Here is a 16,617-nt window from a genome sequence, read left to right as displayed (position 1 = left end):
GACTTGGAGCAAGCAGTAGGTGACCTCCATTCTGATGCAAATTGCTCTTGGTTCTGAAGTGTCCATAGGTTGTACAAGGTCCTTTTTCCAGCAGTGACTCCCAGTGACTTCCATGAATGACTTTCTAACGTGACAGAACCTGCATCCCTTTCTCACGTGGTTCTTGTCTTCCCGTTGCAGCAGCCAAGGAGGAGGAGAGGAGAAAGTTCCTTCGATATCAACAACATCGTCATCCCGATGTCCGTGGCTGCGACGACCCGGGTGGAGAAGCTGCAGTACAAAGAGATCCTCACACCCAGGTACTGCCTGGTCCCCCCTGGGGCTGTGGGGAAGGGCCTTGCTTTACTTATTCCTTGGGAATAAGGGAAAGTTTGGAAAACTGACCATGGATGGAGACTGGCTAAGTTAGGGAATGTTTTGTTTGAGTGTCCCTGAGCATCAAGGTCAGTGGTCTCTCTGTTCAGTTTAAAGTCATCCTGGTTGTCCTCTTGTCCTGCTGCTGAGCCAGAGGTCCTGGAGGTTTCACAGCTCTGCAGGTGCCTGGACTGAGTTAACCTTGCATTGCAATCTCTTCCCAACTTCCCTCTTTCTTCCTCCTGGTCCTCCATGCTCTCCCCAGGCCCGATTCAGAGCAGGGAGGGAGGGAACCTGTCGCTGAGCCAGAGGAAGAGGAGGAAATGCTGCAACCTCTGCTCTGCTTCCTCTACCCTTGGCTTCAGCCACACTGCAGACCAGCGAGGTCTGGTGCTTAAAACTGAGCCTAAGTGTGATGCTCTTTGTCAGAGGGTTGTGTTTTCCCTTTCCCACGAGCCCGTGGTGGTGGTGGGGTGTGTGTGCTGCTGGTTCTGGCTGTGCCCTGACTGTGCCCCTGGTGCTGTTGCAGCTGGCGTGAGGTGGATATCAGTGCTCTGAAGGCCAGCCCTGAGGAGGACAACGACGAGGTGAGAAGGATTTCGTTTCCCAGTTGGTGGTGGCTGAACAGTGTCCCCCGAGGGAGCAGACATGGGGACCTCAGCAGGGAACCAGCTGGTGTTGGTTCCTTTACAGGGAAGGCATGAGAAGCTGGGTTAACTGGCTGGGTACAGCTGGATCCAAGGTCTGATTGCTGTCAGGAGACCTCTCTGGGCACCAATCTTTTTGTGGAACAGTCTCATGAAGAAATCATGACCAGCCACTATAGTTATTATTAGTCACTATTTTAGTTAAATTGATAATGATATTTCTTTAAACCTCTGTGTGAGCACTTCCATTCTAGGATAAATGGCTTTCCTTTGCTTTTTGGTTCTTAATCTCTTCCTAAGTAGTGCTGACTCAGTTTAACAAAGTGCTCTCACACTCTCTTTAAGGATATGCCTCCCTCCAGGCACTGATCTCTTTTCAGGCACCATCCCTTCTCTGTGGTGACCAGTGACAGGACATGGGGGAACAGATGAAGCTGTGTCAGGGCAGGGTTAGGCTGGATTTTGGGAAAGGTTCTTCCCCAAAGGGTGGTTGGCACTGACCAGGCTCCCCAGGGCAGTGGGCACGGCCCCAAGGCTGCCAGAGCTCCAGGAGGGTTTTGACAACGCTCTGAGGGACAGGGGGGGATTGTTGGGGTGTCTGTGCAGGGCAGGAGTTGGACTGGATGGTCCTTGTGGGTCCCTTCCAACTTGGAACATTCTGTGATTCAGTGATAAACATTTAAACCCTCGTAGCTCACGCTGGCAAAACTGCACTTAGATGGTTGTTTGATGGCAGAAAGCTCTGACCAAGCCCTGTGCCCTTCCCTTTCCAGGTTGAGGACTTGTCTGATTCGGCCTTCGCGGCCCGGCACGGGAAGTGTGAGGAGATGGAGCGGGCGCGGTGGCTCTGGAGCACGAGCGTCCCCCCGCAGCGCCGGGGCAGCAGGTACGGCCCCATTCCCTCCTGGGTGCTCCTGGGGGGCTTTGTTGGATCAGCTGATCCATAAAAACGGTTTAAAGCTTGTGCTGCTGTCAGAAATTTTGGCCCCATCCAGCTCGAGGAGGGGCACAGTCCTGCTGGGGCGGGGCTGAGGTTACACCCTGGTTTGGTTGCCGACAGCTCCTGCACCAGCTGTCAGGATTCTGCTTTCTCAAGCACTTGGCTCCAGAAGCATGGGAGCTGCTGTGCCAGCTTGGGAGTCCAGAGGAGAGCACAAGGGCTGCGGTGGGCATCGTTCCTACCAGAGCAGGGAGCAGGGGCTGTGCTCACCCTGCCCCATTTACACACACCTTAAGTTCCCCTGGTCGCTGGATGTTCGATTCCCTCTCCAAAGTGTCTTTGTGAGTGTCTAAAACCTCCCATGGATCTCATCAAAAACCTGCACTAGAAGAGATTGGCTTTTCTCCATCCCATTTTCAGTGGTTTGGTTGGTTGGTACTGCTCTGTCCTGGGGCAGAAGTGCTGCTGATTCCCAGCTGGGTGTGACTGCACTGCCTCAGCCCCGCGGGGGTTTCGGTTTCTCTTGGTCGTTGGGGTTTCTGCAGGAACTTCTGCAGGTGCCAGGGTGGCCTTTGTCAGACCCCACTGGTGCTGCTGCTGCCCCGTTTCCTCTGTGCGATTCCAGCTGCGGTTCCCGGTGCTCCTGGAGTGTGTGGGATGTTTTGGTGTCTCTTTGCAAACTTCTTCAGCCCATGTCTTACATCTGATAGCGCTTCCCCATGGCTTTGTTCCTCTGGAGACCCTTTTTGTGAGGAAGGATGTTGGTAGAAGGTGCCACGTTGAGTTCTGGCTTGCTCACTGTGGTGGATTGAAGCTTCAGCTCGTAGCTTTAGGGATGCTGGGGGGAAAGGACTTGCAGAGGTCTCTGGTCCAGCAGGAAACCATGTTGGCCATGGCTTTGGCCATGGGATGAACACTTCCAAGGAGGGAGATTCCCCCAGAGCTGGGGCCAGTATTCCCACTGTAGCTTCCCAGCAGGGAGAGATGGGGACGAGAGCAAACCTGGGATGTGGTTTGCTGTGTTTGTGCCAAGAGCCTGGCTGAGTTCAGCTTGGTGTCATCACATCCTGAGCTCCACCTTGGCAGGGTCCTTGCTCAGGTCCCATCCTGGAGTTGCTGGTTGTTCTCTGCAGTTGCTTTAGTCCTCCAAATCTTTGGAGCCTCTCAAGGCCTGGCAACTTCTTGTTGCTGTGATTGAGCCTGTACCTTGCTCCTTGCCTATGGAGCACCTGGGCCAGGAAAGGCCAGTAATCACTGGGGTAAACTCACTTAGTCTCCCTTAAATGTCCCTTCTCCAGCAGATCTGTTGGGCCTCCTGTGCTCCTCCTGCCTCATGGACATCACAGATTGGTTTGGGTTTTTTTGTGCAGCAGCTTTTAAGTTGCATCTCAGTTCAGCACAACTCGGTCTGGCTTGGTGCAGTGCAGCTCTTTAATTAGCCTAATTTGGTCTGTGCTTGTATGTTCTGATGGACATTCTGGCCAAGATCTGGAGTCTGATCCTTGGCGGTCCTCAGTGCCCTCTTGCCTTTGCAGTTCATCTTGGATGTGGGGACTCAGTTACATTTCTGTGTTTGCAGCCTGTGGGTTTTTATCTGGAAATCTGTGTCGGGGCTCAAACTTTGTTAATTCTTGCTTAAAATCTGAAATCCTGGGGTTTCACTGTGCTCCTCCTACCCCCAGCTGCTGAATCACTGCGTTTCCAGCGTTGCTGATTCCCCACACTTGGTCCCTGAGCTGCTGCTGGGGGTCACGTGGTTGTGTGGAGATGGGAAATCCTTGGAAAAACCAATTTTGAAGTGTCTTAATTTCATAGGGAGCTTCTCATTGCGGTGTTTATGCAGCACTGGGAGTGTAGGAGGCGTGTGGGACATGGGACCTCAGGAAAGCAGCATCAGTGGTGCAAAGCTGCACCAGGACGGAGCTGGGCCTGGATGGGTTTGACCTCTGGGCTGTGGCATTCCCTGCTCCTGTGCTGCATCCCTGGGCTGTTCCCAGCGGGGTGGAAGGGATCATGGGGTGGCAGTGGGGGAGCACAGCTGTGCCTGGGTCAGGCTCTCATCCCTGCTCCTGTCTCAGGTCCTACAGATCCACGGACGGACGGACAACCCCCCAGCTGGGGAACCCCTCGACTCCCCAGCCGGCTTCCCCCGAGGTGGGCAGCTACCACCCCCACTTGGAGCTGTCCCACAGCCACTCACCACGCAGCCCCATCAGCCCCGAACTGCTCTGTGCCCCCCTGACCCCCCTCTCCCGGGACTCCCTGCGGCTCCTGTCCAGCGAGGACACGCGTTGCTCCACGCCCGAGGCCGGCCTGGACGAGCAGGTGGGTTCTGGCTCTGCCCGGGGCAGGGGCAGCCTCAGGGCTGAACCCGGTGCTGGGGTGTGGCCGTGGGGAGGCAGCTCGGAAAACCTGCCCGTGGGAAATGCCGTGGGAATGCTGGGCCGGGTGGATGCAGAGCGTGGTGTTGGTCGGCACAGGCAGTGGGAGGCTTTTCCGGCAGCTGGCTGTTTGGAGCTGCCATGTCTTCCTCGTGTCAGAAGCTTCCCAGGTGCTGTTCCCGGGGCTGGGACACAGCACCAGGGAGCTGCTGCTCCCTGGAATCGCTCCAGGAGCACGGGCACCAAAGCTTTTCCAGCGGATTCCCCAATGCCTCGGTTCTCTCCCCTCCAGGCCGTGCAGCCCTGGGAGCGACGGACCTTCCCGCTCTCCTACGACCCCCGGACAGAGTGCGAGGACCAATCCGACCCCCAGGACCGGTTGTCGCGCTGCACCCGCCGCACGTCGGGCAGTAAATCCTCCCGGGAATCCGATGGCACTTCGGCTTCGCCCAGCCTGGCCAGCCTCAAGAACCGAACCCCGCTGGCCCCCCCTCCCTCCTCCTCCTCTTCCTCCTCCTCCTCTTCCTCCTCCTCTTCCTCCTCCTCCTCCTCCTGCTCTGCAGTCCTGCGGCCAGCGCACAGATAGAGACACACGGGGAGACATGAGCAAACCAACACACAGAACTAACTCTTGGCATTAAAGCTTCCAAAATCTGCGTTTGATATTCAAACATCCTGCCGGGAATTTTCACAGTTTTTAGTGAATTTAAGGAGTTTAGAAACTGTTTTTTGTTTTCTTTTTTTTTTGTTTTGTTTTCTCTTATTTCTTTTTTTTTTTTCTTTCTTTTTTTTTTTTTTTTCCTTCTCCATGTTTCCTCGTCACATGAATGAGCCCCCAGATTCCTCCCAGCGGAGTGAAGCCTCGGGAGGGGAGCAGCCCACCAGACCCCCTCCCCTTCCCTCCCCCCCCTTAGGTGTATAAAACTAGAGCACAGGATTTAGCTGACTAGCAGATTTCGGGGATAGTTTTTCCCAACAAAAGGGTGTTGTTTTCTCTTAACCTGCTCCTCCCTCCCACCCCCCTCCCTGAAAGGTTTTAGTGGAGTGAAATTAGTGGTGAAAAGTGATGTCTTGGGATTGCAACCTTCACTGTCTGGCTGTGCCCGCCTGCACTTCCACCCTCCCGCGTTTCCCTCCCCCAGGTTGTAGTTCCAGGTATCCCGAGGGGGGAATTCTGCCCCTCCCTGATCCCCCCTCTGCCCCCGGGGCCGCCTCCCCCTTCCTTCTCCCCAGGTTTGGAGCAGCCCTTGCTGTGCCCGGCGGGGGGGAAAGGAGGGACCTTGTGGCTGCTCCAGCTCTGCATGGAAGGAGTGGTATTTGGGAAGCAGTTTGTGTCCACCTGGCGTGTTTCGAGGGCAGGGAGGGGAAGAGTCCTCGATGCTTTGAGCAGGAGCAGAATTCCCGGGGCGCTTGGATGCCCTTTGGGGACGAGGCTGATCCAGCTGGAACCGCGGGGCTGCGGCCGGGGTTGGGAGGGAGGGATGAGGCAGGGATGAGGCAGGGATGAGGCAGGGAGGAGCCGCCAGGAGCACGGGATGAGGCAGGGATGAGGCAGGGAGGAGCCGCCGGGAGCGCGGGCTGAGGCAGGGCCGGGGTGGTTCCCGCAGGGGGGAGATGGGAGAGGGAAGGGCAGGAGGCGGCTCCAGGGGGTCACCACAGCTTCGCTCCACTCCCGCCCGGCCCCGGCTCAGGGGTCGGTTCCGTTTCATTCCCGGGGGGTCCGGGGGGTCCCCTCTGACAGGTGTTGGAGTTTGAACCCGAGTTCGCTGTCCCTGCCCCGCCCGGTTCCGCACCCGCAGTGACTCCGGATCCCGCCCACCGTCCCATCTGTAACGCTCTCCCATCCCGACGGTGTGGCTCCTGGTCCCTGTCCTGTTGCTATAGCATTGTGCCTGTCTTATGTATAATCACATCACCAAAAAAAAAAACCAAAAAAAAAAAAAAAAAAAGACAAAAAAAAAACGGGAAAAAAATTACAAAGGACTTTTTTTTTTTTTTTTTTTTCCATTTTGTAATCGTAAAGAAATAGTCGCTGAACTGCTTCATGGTCGGGGTTTTCACAATTTTCAACATTATCTCGTGGTTTTGGTTCTGTTCTAGTTTAAAAGGATCCGTCATCGTTTCTTTAAAACAAACAAACAAACAAAAAAACCCAACAAACAATGGCGCTACCATATCCCTCTGCAGAAGTGCTTTTCTATTTATAAGGTTGAAAATTCTGAATAACCCTTTTAGCATTATAAAAACCACACACACACACACAAAAAAAACAAAAACCAACCCACCTTGTATTTTGTAAATATTTTCTTTTCCTGCTTTGAGCTGTGTAATGTCCTTGTTATATAGAAATGCTTTTCTTCCGAGAAGCTGATCTTTGTTAATGTCTTGATTCTGTTGGCAAAGCACAAATGTGCTTATAAAAAAAAAAAAAGAAGAAAAGATTAAAAAAAAAATTAAAACGGAATATTCCATGTGATGAGTGTGCAGTACCAGGCTGGGATGGGGAAGGGGCCCTTCGGCGCTCTCAGATCAGCCCCTTCCCTCCCACGCCACGTTTCAGTGGCCTCTTTTTCCCTCTGTGATGTTATTTCCCAACCATTGCTCCCAGTGAGAGGAGGAATTGTCTGGATTTGGGCTTTGCTCTGGGGCAGGTGATGGAGCAGGACCAGGGCTCAGTGGTGCTTCCCTGGGACCGAGCTCTGCTTCCCATTGCTCCGTCCAAACCCCCAGGCTGGGGGTTAATTTTCGTTTTGGGGGTTAACTCAGTGCTGCTGGTTCACACCCAGGGACTGTTGGTGGGGAGTATTTGCCCCCTGTGGTGGGATTGGTGTGAGTTCAGTGTTTGCAGGAGGTGAGCGGGGGGAGGCAACTTCATGGGTGCTCCTATAGTCCCAAAATAAGGGAATTATACTCTGTGCCTCGTTATTCCCACAGATGGGAAACGGGAAGGTGCCATTTGATTATTAGCCAGGAGATCAAAGTATGGGCATGGCCAGGTTCAGTACAAGGCATTAACAGGGCAGGAAGAATCCAATTGGAAAAGCAAACAGTGGCAGGAGCAGCTGTGCCAGGCTGGAAAGTTCTCCCACCTGCAGGCGAGTCCTGAGGAAGGTGCAGAGTGAAGGGACCTTGTGGTGGCTCCTGGACTGCAAGTGGTTGATTGGGCACGGTGGAATTTGGTCAAAGATCCTGGAGGTCTTTTCCAGCCTTAATGATTCTGTGATTCTATGAAAGCTGCAGCCCTGAGGGGCTGGATGGGGCTGGAGTTGCCAGGACCTGGCGTTGCCAGGACCCAAAGCAGCCTCTGGCTGTGGGGGCAGAGCAGGGTTTGGTCTTGTTCCACCGTCTGAGAATGTCCTGTCCACGGTCAGGGACCAAAAATAACACAACACTTGGGCTTCCTGGCTGCTGGGGCTCTGCCCTGCCCACCAGACACCCCCTCCACTTCCTGCACCCCCCCATGCCCCAGGGAGAAGGGTGGGAACTGGTACTTCAAAAGTGAAAACTAGTCCCTGCCTATCCGTGCTGCTCCCCACCAGCTGATCCTCCAGCCCCGAGGGATCAACGAGCAGGGACCTCCCCCCCTCCCCTGTCCCTGCTCCCCCACGGAAAAGAGGCGCCCGTTGTCGTTATCGTAGTAATGACTTTATTTCCAAATTCACTTTTACGGCAACAGTGTAAACCAGTTGTTAAACACACGATACACTATGGACACCCACAGACAGAAGCTAAGCTAGAATGATACACTGAGATCAAACCTTCCCTCCCTGCCCCGGCGCAGCGCGGGGGCAACGGAGCTGCCAACGCCACACAGGCTGGCACCGACCTTCGCTAACAACCAGATCCTTTTTGGAGTGCAGAAATAGTTTTTGTTTTGTTTTTTTTTATTTTTAATCAGTGCCGGTTTTAACCCTTTTCAGACCAAGATGTGTGTGGAGTAAAGGAAAAGCTGGGGGTCAGGCTGCTCACGGGGACCCTCAGGCCTGGGTCTGAACGCAGGGTCAGGGCTGGGGACGTGGCTCGGGTTGGTGGAGGGGACAGCGGGCGACGAGGTGGATGGAAAGGGCTGTCCTGGGACTCCCCCAGCCCCCGGGAGGGGGACGGCAGGCGGGGCTGAGGACACTCGCAGCGGGAAGGGGCTGCTCACTGGAGCTCGGCGCACGCGAAGGACGTCCCTGTCCCTCGGGGGCTGCACAGAGGGGCTGGGGTGGCACAGGGCAGGGGCAGGGTGGGCCAGCTCAGCTACACCGTCCTGCAGCCCAAAAGGGATAAAGGGGGTGATGCTTTCGGGGTTCTCCCACTTGCTCGTTTTACAGAGGACAAAAACCGCGGCGGCTCCTACAGCGCTACAGAGTCGGGGACAGAGCACGGCTACAATCATGGAGTCAACTGAACGGAGAGAGACGAGCTGGACGTGGTGGTGCTGCTGGACCCGCCTCTCCCCAGCAGTAAAGCAGCTCCTGGGGCTGCAGAGAGGAGGGTTGAACCCCCCGAACAGCCATCCCCAAGCCCCAGCCAGGCATCCAGCGGCCCCCCGAGGCACAGGGCGCACGAAGGCGGGTCTGCAGCTCCTGCAGGGTGGGAGTGAGTCCTGTCCTGGGAGGAATCGCTGCTCTGCCCGGGAACAGCTGCTCTGGCAGCCTCGGTGGCACCCAGCCACCTCCCCAAGGACAACCAGGGCCCCACGCCCCAGCATGACCCTCTGCCAGCCCCATCAGACCAGGATTCCGGCCCTTGCTGGGAAAGCGTGGCTTTCCCTGCAGCACAGCCCTTGGGGTGCACGGCCTGGGGCCCACGCGGTGCCCCCTCTGCCCTCACCTCTGCCAGCTGTGCCCCCGGAGCTCGGCTGGTGCCTCTGGGGGACACAGGGTGGGAGGACACACACAGAGCTGCACTGGTGGCATCTCAGCCTCTTTGGTTGTAGAGGGAAGGGGCAGTCGGGGACGGCCACAGGACCCCCTCGTGCTCCCCAGGGAGCCACAGGAACAAAAGTAGCAAAAGAAATAAGCGGCTCCTGTCCCTGAGCGGTGCCGGGGGCGGTCAGTGCTGCGTGAGGGGACACTGGGAGGGGTGACACGCTGCCAACTCAAACCCGGGGAGCGCCCGGAAAGGGGGTTCAGTGCCAGGGAGCAGCCGCTGGGCCCCGAGCTCAGGCTGGGGGAGCTGCTGCACCTCCCTCGCGCCTTCCCCGCGTCCTCCCGGGGGTCTCCTGCGGCTGCCACCGGCACAGCAGGGCCACGGAGCTGCCACCTCCGCCATCGCTGAGCTGACCTTGCAGGGAAAGAAAGAGAACAACCCAAAAATGTCACAAGCTGCACCCAAAATCCAGGAGCCATCCCAGCCCTGGAGCTGTGAGTGCCCCTCACCCAACACCCCGGGGGGCTGGGAGGAGGTGCCCGGCCCCGGGGAGCCCAAGGCAGCCCCCGGCCCTCCCCGGGGCGTGGGGCAGCGGCTCTGTGCCCACCTCCCACCCGGCAGACATGCAGTGCCGGGCTGCCCCGGCACAACCCGGGGCTGGCACAACCCAGAGCCCGGCCGAGCTGCCCGGACCCCCCCGGCTGGGCTGCGGCGGAGCCGGCGCGGGGCAGCTCAAAACTACTTACAGCATTTATTATTTCTTTTTTTTTAAACACATGCTCGTTTATGAAAACAATCACCCTGGCACGGTCCAAGCATATACAGACAAATCTACTCTACGACACGAGGGGCTGCCAAAGGAATGGGGAAAAGCCTCTACTCATCCACTCAGCGGTTCCAGCACAGCCACGGAGAGGGGAACGGCCGTCGGGGCCCCTCCGCAGCGGGTACCCCGGGGTCGCCTGTACTCCAGCTGCCGGAGCTGAGAGCGGGGTTGGGGGGTACCTGGCCGTTATCTTCAGACACATCTCGGCTTTCGGAGATAAAAACAAAAGGTTTCTTCCAAATCAGCAGGCAAATTTAAGGCAGGGAGGGAGGGCACCTCCCCGCAGTCCCTGGCTGTGCACCCAGGACGCGCCCGGCCCTCAGGCCAGCCCGGCCATCCTCAGGGGGACGAGGGTGGGAAGGTCACAGCCCCTTCCCTGAGGGCCGCCCGCTGCCCCGTGCCGGTGTGGGGTGCTCGGGTCAGCGCCGTGCGGGGACCGTCCCCTCGGGCCCCCTCCCCGGGTGGTCCCGGGCAGGGCTGGGACAGCGAGGGACGCGGCAGGGAATGAGGGGGAGCGTGGGGACAGGGACGGGCTGTGCGCTCCGAGGAGCAGGGGGAGAGGAGGTTTTGTACCTCATAGTGTCACTGATTTTGAAGTCCTGGAGCTAGAGCTGAATGAACAGTAAAAGCAGGTTAAATCATTAACCAGTTAGGGACAGGGAAGCAGCTGTAAAAGGAACAGAGGAAGAAGGCCAGATTATTATTTTTGTTTCTTTTCTTTTTTTTTTTTTTTTTTTTTTTTGTTTCCTTTCCTTGTCTTCTCTCCTGGTCGCCGCCGTGCCCCGATCACAAGCCCTGCTTGGCCAGCGAGGCAGACACCTCGTCGGCTAGCGTGGCCAGCTGGGGGGAGTCCACCAGGTTGATGCTGCCGGTGGAGGAGACGTTGCTAAGGCGGCGGGGGGAGGCATCTCCGGAGATGGTGGGGGACTTGTAGACGATTTCGGCGCCGTGGTCGGTCTTGGCTTTGGCGTTCTCACGGAAGGTCAGCTTGTGGGTCTCAATCTGCGAGGAGAGGGGAGGGCGGTGAGGGGGGCACGGCCGGCGGGGCTGCCAGGACCTGCCACGTGCCTGCTCCAGCACGGCCACTGAGAGGTGGGAGGAAAGCTCAGAGCACTGAACCAGTGTCCCCAGTCCTCAGGGATGTCCCTTCCAGTCCTCAGGGATGTCCCTTCCAGTGGCCTGCACAGGGAACGGGCACAGCCGGACGGGATCACGGGACCGGAGCATCTCGGGATGCTGCAAAATCCTCCCCAGGTGTGGTGGTGGGTCCCAGGACTCCAAGGGCACAGCCTGGGTTGCTCTCACTCCCCCAGCAGAGATTTTGGGGGTGGTAGAATTCCCATATGGCTCATGAAGCTTCCCCTTAACCCACAGAGCTGCTCTCAGAAGCCAAACCCCTCTCCCGGCGAGCGGAGGTGAACTGGACGGGGTTTGCTACTTACTGGTGCCCTCCCCAGCCGAGTGCAAGGCTGGGAGCTGGCTCTCCATGAGGGTGGGCGGCTCCAGCACCAGGGCCTGGAGCCCAGCAGGGTCTGGGCTCGGGGTCCAGGTCTTGTCTTCCTTGCCTTTCTCTCTCTACAGGTGAAGAAACCCGCCCAGGGCGGTGGGGGGCAAAAAACGCATCAGCAACAAAAACCACGACCCAATAAATGTCAGCCAGAAGGAAAAAAGACCAAAAATATAGAAAAGAAATAGAAAATTGTGGAGAAAAAGATCTGAAAAACAGGGCCATTCACTGACTCATAGGAAGAAGAGTGGCCTTTGGAGCCGGGGAGGAAAACTCTCCAGGTGTGCCAAGGGAGAGCACAGGCACCGTGGCACAGCACGGAGCACCCCGGCTCCCCAGAGAACCCCCACTGCCAGAGCAGCACAGGAACCAGAGTTCAGCTTGAGGAGCTGTGGACTGCAAGTCCAAGCCTGGATCTGTGTGTCACACAGCAAAGAGGGGACTTGGGGACACAGGAAAGGCTGGGGAAGGGGCAGCAGAGCCACCCACAGCTGCTCTGTGTGGAGGGTTGGTGGGGCTCAGCTGTGTCCCGTCCCCTCCCCGTGTTCCACCTTGGAGCAGCACTGCCCCAGGATGATTCTGGTGTGGATAGGAACGGGCTGGAGAAGGGAAGCAATCTGAGGCAGCACCTGAACTCAGTTACAACCACAACCTCCTCCAGGTGTGGGTTTAGGCTGAGGTGGTGATGTCACTGCTGGGTCACACCTTTGCAGAGAAATCCCTCTACAAAGGGCAAGCCCTTCAAACTATGGCCCAGTGAATGTGCTGGGATGTGACAGAACTGTCACAGTAACCACAAAACCCATGGCAGAGGGCTCAGGGAAGCACAGGGGAGGCTGATGCGCAGCAGAGAGAAGGGTAAGGAAGTCAAGCGGTCCCGCAGTCAGAGGCCAGCTGGAGGTGAGAGCTGGGGGTGCACAGAGAACATGTGGCCAAGAACAGAGTGCCAAAATACAGGAGCTGAAACAGAACCTTCCTCTCTCACTGAGAAAAAAGTGCTCGAAAAACAAGCAAGATAAAAGTGCTTTTTTTTCCCCCGGGGAGATCGACCCCTGTCTGTTCCCAGGCTGGAGTCTCAGCTCTGTGCTTACCTGATGTCCTCACTCCCTGGCCTGCTGGGGACTTGGTGGCCTTGAAGCCAAGCTGTGGGGGTTGTTTTACTCAGCTAAGACTCACTGAAGTTGCCATCAAAGCCTCAGTGGGAACAGCTCACCCCAAATTCATTGTTTCCCTGACCTGAGTGGCTTTTGTGTTTCAATTTAAGTCCCCCACAAGCACCCCCTCCCTACACAGAGCCCTTGGCTAGGAAGGAGAGATCACCTTCTGAAGGGCCAGACTGCTGCAAAGTCACCTGTTCTAAATAAAGCCGAGCTTTAAATGCTCCACTTGCACTGGGATCCAACACCTCTGCAGCTCCTGAGCTGCCACTGCACCAACCCAGAGTGCACAGGAGCTGCTGCTGGTGACACTCCTTCATGAGAAAGGTTTGAGACACAAACATGAACTTCAGAGACGGCAGAAAGAGCAGGAAACCACAGCAGAGGCTGTCACTGACACTCAAACTCATCCGCGTGCCACGGGCCAGGAAGGGCCCAGCCTGGAGTCCTGGCAGCTCTGCCACAGCTCTGCTCCAGCAAACGTCCCCTGGGTTGGGACAGGCAGCCCAGGAGCCCTGAGCAGGACCCTCTCCAAGCCCAGACTCCCACCCATCTTCACTTGCACGCCTGCTCACAGCCAGACACAGCAGAAGGTGCCTGTTCCCAGCCCAGTGCCCCTTTACCTTTTTATTCCCTCCTCCAGGGACGTGGCTGATGTTATCTAAGGACCCGATTTTCGATTGCACCTTATCTTTGAAGTCCAGTTTCTCAGATTTCACCTCCACCTGGCCACCACCTGGAGTAAAGAGCAGGGGCTGGGTCAGCAGCCAGGTCACTGAGGTCTGAGCTGCTCCAAGGAGACTCAGCCACAGCCCTCTGAGGCTGAGCAGAGGGTGAGGCCCGGGGAAACAGCAGCAAAAGGGACCCCGTGATGATTTGGGAAACCCAGGAGTCAGGGCAAATAGGAGTCAGGGTAAAGAGACCAACCAAAGGATGCTCTGCAGAGCTGGCACACACCCCAGTGTTTTACAGAACTGAGGGCAGGGAGCTGACCTTGATCCCCTAAACCAGCAGTCCCCCGTTTATTCCTAAATACGTCTCACATGGATGTGTTGGCACAAAGGTATCCATGGATCACAGAACAGTTTCGATTGGAAGAGACCTTAAAGCCCATCCAGTCCCACCCCCTGCCACAGGCAAGGACACCTTCCACTAGCCCAGGTTGCTCCAAGCCCTGTCCTACCTGGCCTTGGACACTTCCAGGGATCCAGGGGCAGCCAGAGCTTCTCTGGGCAACCTGTGCCACGACCTCCCCACCCTCACAGGGAGGAATTTCTTCCTAATATCCAATCTACATCTACCCTCTTTCAACTTAAGGCCATTCCCTCTTGTCCTGTCACTCCAGGCCCTTGTGAAAAGTCCAGATGACACCAGATTCCTCCCCTGCTCGGAGCACTCGGGCAGACAGGAGCAGGTCTGGCAATGACTGAGCTGGGAACAGCATCCAGCACCCCAGGGCTCACTCTGGTGCTCCACCTGCCTGCCCTCACTCCTTGCCCTATCCCAACCCTCTCCCCAGCTCCAGACACACCACAGCACAGCCCACCAGCTCCCAGGATCAGCACAAGGCCAAAGGGTACCTGGTTTGTGATGGATGTTGCCCAGGGAACCACATTTGGATGTCACATGGCTCAGGTCGACTGGCTTGTAAACGATTTGAACCTGCCCGTGGGAGAGAGGAAAAAGGGATGAGCTCATTGCCAGGATGGACTGGCTGGGGAGGGGGAGCACAACACACAGCGGCACCTGAGCTGGATTGGAGGGAAAGGACAGCTCAAACCCCAGGAAGATTAATGATACAAAAGAAACCATCATCAGAAATGGGAGATCATTAATGCCCGTGTGCAGTAGCCTCTTAACATGTCAGCATGCACGAGATCACCTCTCCACAGAGGGGGGAATAGAGGCAATTTTAAAGTGCTCAAGTGAGAGAGAAAGTGGAGTGGTAATTAATTAAGATTTGCATACACATCATCCAAAAGGAGGAGATATACCAGAGAGAAAACGTAAAAAATAAATACCTTTTCTGGTGTAAAACATAAAGCTTATGTCCACAAAAACTGAAAGAACAGAAATGATCAATGTGCACAGAACTTTTAAAAGAGTGACCAAAATATGCATTTCTGAAAAATGCTGTAACAGAAATAAGGGTTAAAAAAACGGGGGGGGGGGGAGGAAATAAAAAAGCAAAGAAAAGTCTAAATATCTGGAGATCACATCATAAGAGATTAAAATGTTATAAAATATCGAAGCACAACAGCATTTTGTGACATTTATGCTCTGTTTTGGATTTGCTTGTCCCGTTATTGTCTCAGAACAAGGGCTGCAGCAGTTCCACGGATCCCGCCCCGCTCACGGACCCCGCGGGGCCGGCGGGCTCTGCCCACGGACAGCGGTGACACGGGACACACACAGGAGGGACGGCAACGAGGGGCTGGTTTAGTGCTACGTTAGCAGTGAAACCACACCGGGAACAGCCACGGCCAGGGCTGGGAGGAGCCCCCCGGGACGGCAACCACGGCACACACACGGCAGCTACGGCAGGAGCAGGAGACAAGGGGGGAGGAAACATCCCCAGAACCCCACAAGTTACCTCACACCCTGGGTTTGGACCCACACCTGAGTGTGGGTCAGTTGTTGCTGGAGTTGGTGGGGCTGTGCAGGAGAAACTGGACCATCAACACCTCGGGGGTGGTTCCCACGCTCTGGGGAGTGTTTGGCTCTCGGGGACAGCCTGGATTTCATGGGGAGCATGGGCTGCTCTCCGTGTTTTCTCCAGCATCACATTTGTGCTGCTCTCACAAATCTCAGGAAGGATGTGCCAGCACCAAAGGGAGCTTTGGAGAGGAGCTGACTCCTCCCTCCCAGCAGCCTCCAGACCAGCACAGAGGATTCACCACAGCCACTGCTCTCCATCACACCTGAGAACCCCGTGCTGACTCAAACCCCAGGGCAAGGTGCACCCTCCAGTCCTCATGTTGGCCCCATCACCCTCAGAGCTGGGTGCTGGATTGTCACACCCCTGAGAAACACTCCCCCTCCATCACAGAGTCAGGAAAAGGATGGGAGCAGATCTGGTCCCACCAGCACAGAGCCCTGTGCTGACCTGCCTTGTCTCCGCTGCTCACGCAGACCAAAAGGCACATTTGACAGGAGACAGAGAGTGGGGGAATGAACCCCCAGGGCCTTGGAGCACATCATGGACACAGACACAGAGACAGAGTTGGGGAAAGGTCACACGTTTAATGCACTGGACAAGACAGGAACCAGATTTGGTCGGAAGGCAGGAAAGGGACCCGAAAAGGGCAGCTGGGGCCTTTCTAATCCCAGCTGTGACCCCAAAGGGCCTACAAGCAATTCAGGCACCACTGAGACCTGGGACTGAAAGGTCTCCCATTTCCAGGGCAAACAATCAGCAATTGGAACATTCTGCTCTCATTCCAGTCCCTTTTTTGACAGACAGGACTCCATTATCCCTTCCCATCCTGCTGGGAGCAGAGAAGGATCCTCCCCACTTTAGCAAGAAAGGAAAACGGGAACAGAGTAGTTTGCCTGGGAAACTAGTGCCAGAGACCTTGGGATCCCACCTCTCAGCATCAGAAGTGCTTTTTGCCTAATGCATCACCTGGTCAGAGCATCCATGGGCTTAAAATCCAGGTACCCAGCTCAGGTAGTGACAGTTCCCCCTGGAAGCAGGGATGGCTGGGCAGGTGGTCCCTGGGGGTTTAAGATACAATGGCCATCAAAGCCTGGGGGTCTCTTGTTGCCCCTCTCCCAGAGGAGCCCCAAGGCCCATCCCTGCCCCCAGGACAGCCTGCACAGCCATGTCAGCTCAGGGCTTTGCTCCGAGAGCTCCCAGAGCTGCTGCAGCCAGGCACAGATCACAGGGTTTTCAGTGCTGGCAGGGCCTGGGGAGGGATCACAACCCTCAGCCAAAAATCCAGATAA

General features: G+C 56.3%; 2 protein-coding genes across 22 annotated transcripts in view; one reads left to right on the top strand and one right to left on the bottom strand.

Moving 5' to 3' along the window:
* Window positions 1-4,993, top strand: part of KANSL1 (KAT8 regulatory NSL complex subunit 1) — a 100,488-nt gene extending 95,495 nt beyond the window's left edge. For all 3 annotated transcript variants that reach the window (XM_064636787.1, XM_064636790.1, XM_064636789.1), the window contains 5 exons: window positions 181-299; window positions 884-941; window positions 1,775-1,887; window positions 4,020-4,266; window positions 4,615-4,993. In XM_064636787.1, the coding sequence (XP_064492857.1) occupies window positions 181-299; window positions 884-941; window positions 1,775-1,887; window positions 4,020-4,266; window positions 4,615-4,908 (831 nt within the window). In that variant the 3' untranslated portion in view covers window positions 4,909-4,993. The remainder of the gene's footprint in view (window positions 1-180; window positions 300-883; window positions 942-1,774; window positions 1,888-4,019; window positions 4,267-4,614) is intronic.
* Window positions 4,994-7,945: 2,952 nt separating this feature from the next.
* The window catches only part of MAPT (microtubule associated protein tau), a 51,691-nt gene continuing 43,019 nt past the window's right edge, over window positions 7,946-16,617 (bottom strand). For 16 of the 19 annotated variants that reach the window (XM_064636796.1, XM_064636801.1, XM_064636802.1 and 13 more), the window contains 3 exons: window positions 14,250-14,331; window positions 13,293-13,405; window positions 7,946-11,007 (listed from right to left, as the gene is read on the bottom strand). In XM_064636796.1, coding sequence (XP_064492866.1) covers window positions 10,792-11,007; window positions 13,293-13,405; window positions 14,250-14,331 — 411 coding nt within the window. In that variant the 3' untranslated portion in view covers window positions 7,946-10,791. Of the gene's footprint in view, window positions 11,008-11,439; window positions 11,581-13,292; window positions 13,406-14,249; window positions 14,332-16,617 lie in introns of those variants that run through there. The other 3 variants (XM_064636792.1, XM_064636807.1, XM_064636811.1) reach the window with 2 other exon arrangements.

Source organism: Pseudopipra pipra, chromosome 26, assembly GCF_036250125.1.
Source record: "Pseudopipra pipra isolate bDixPip1 chromosome 26, bDixPip1.hap1, whole genome shotgun sequence".
In the NCBI taxonomy this organism is placed as follows: domain Eukaryota; kingdom Metazoa; phylum Chordata; class Aves; order Passeriformes; family Pipridae; genus Pseudopipra; species Pseudopipra pipra.
This window is presented reverse-complemented; position numbering and strand designations above follow the sequence as displayed.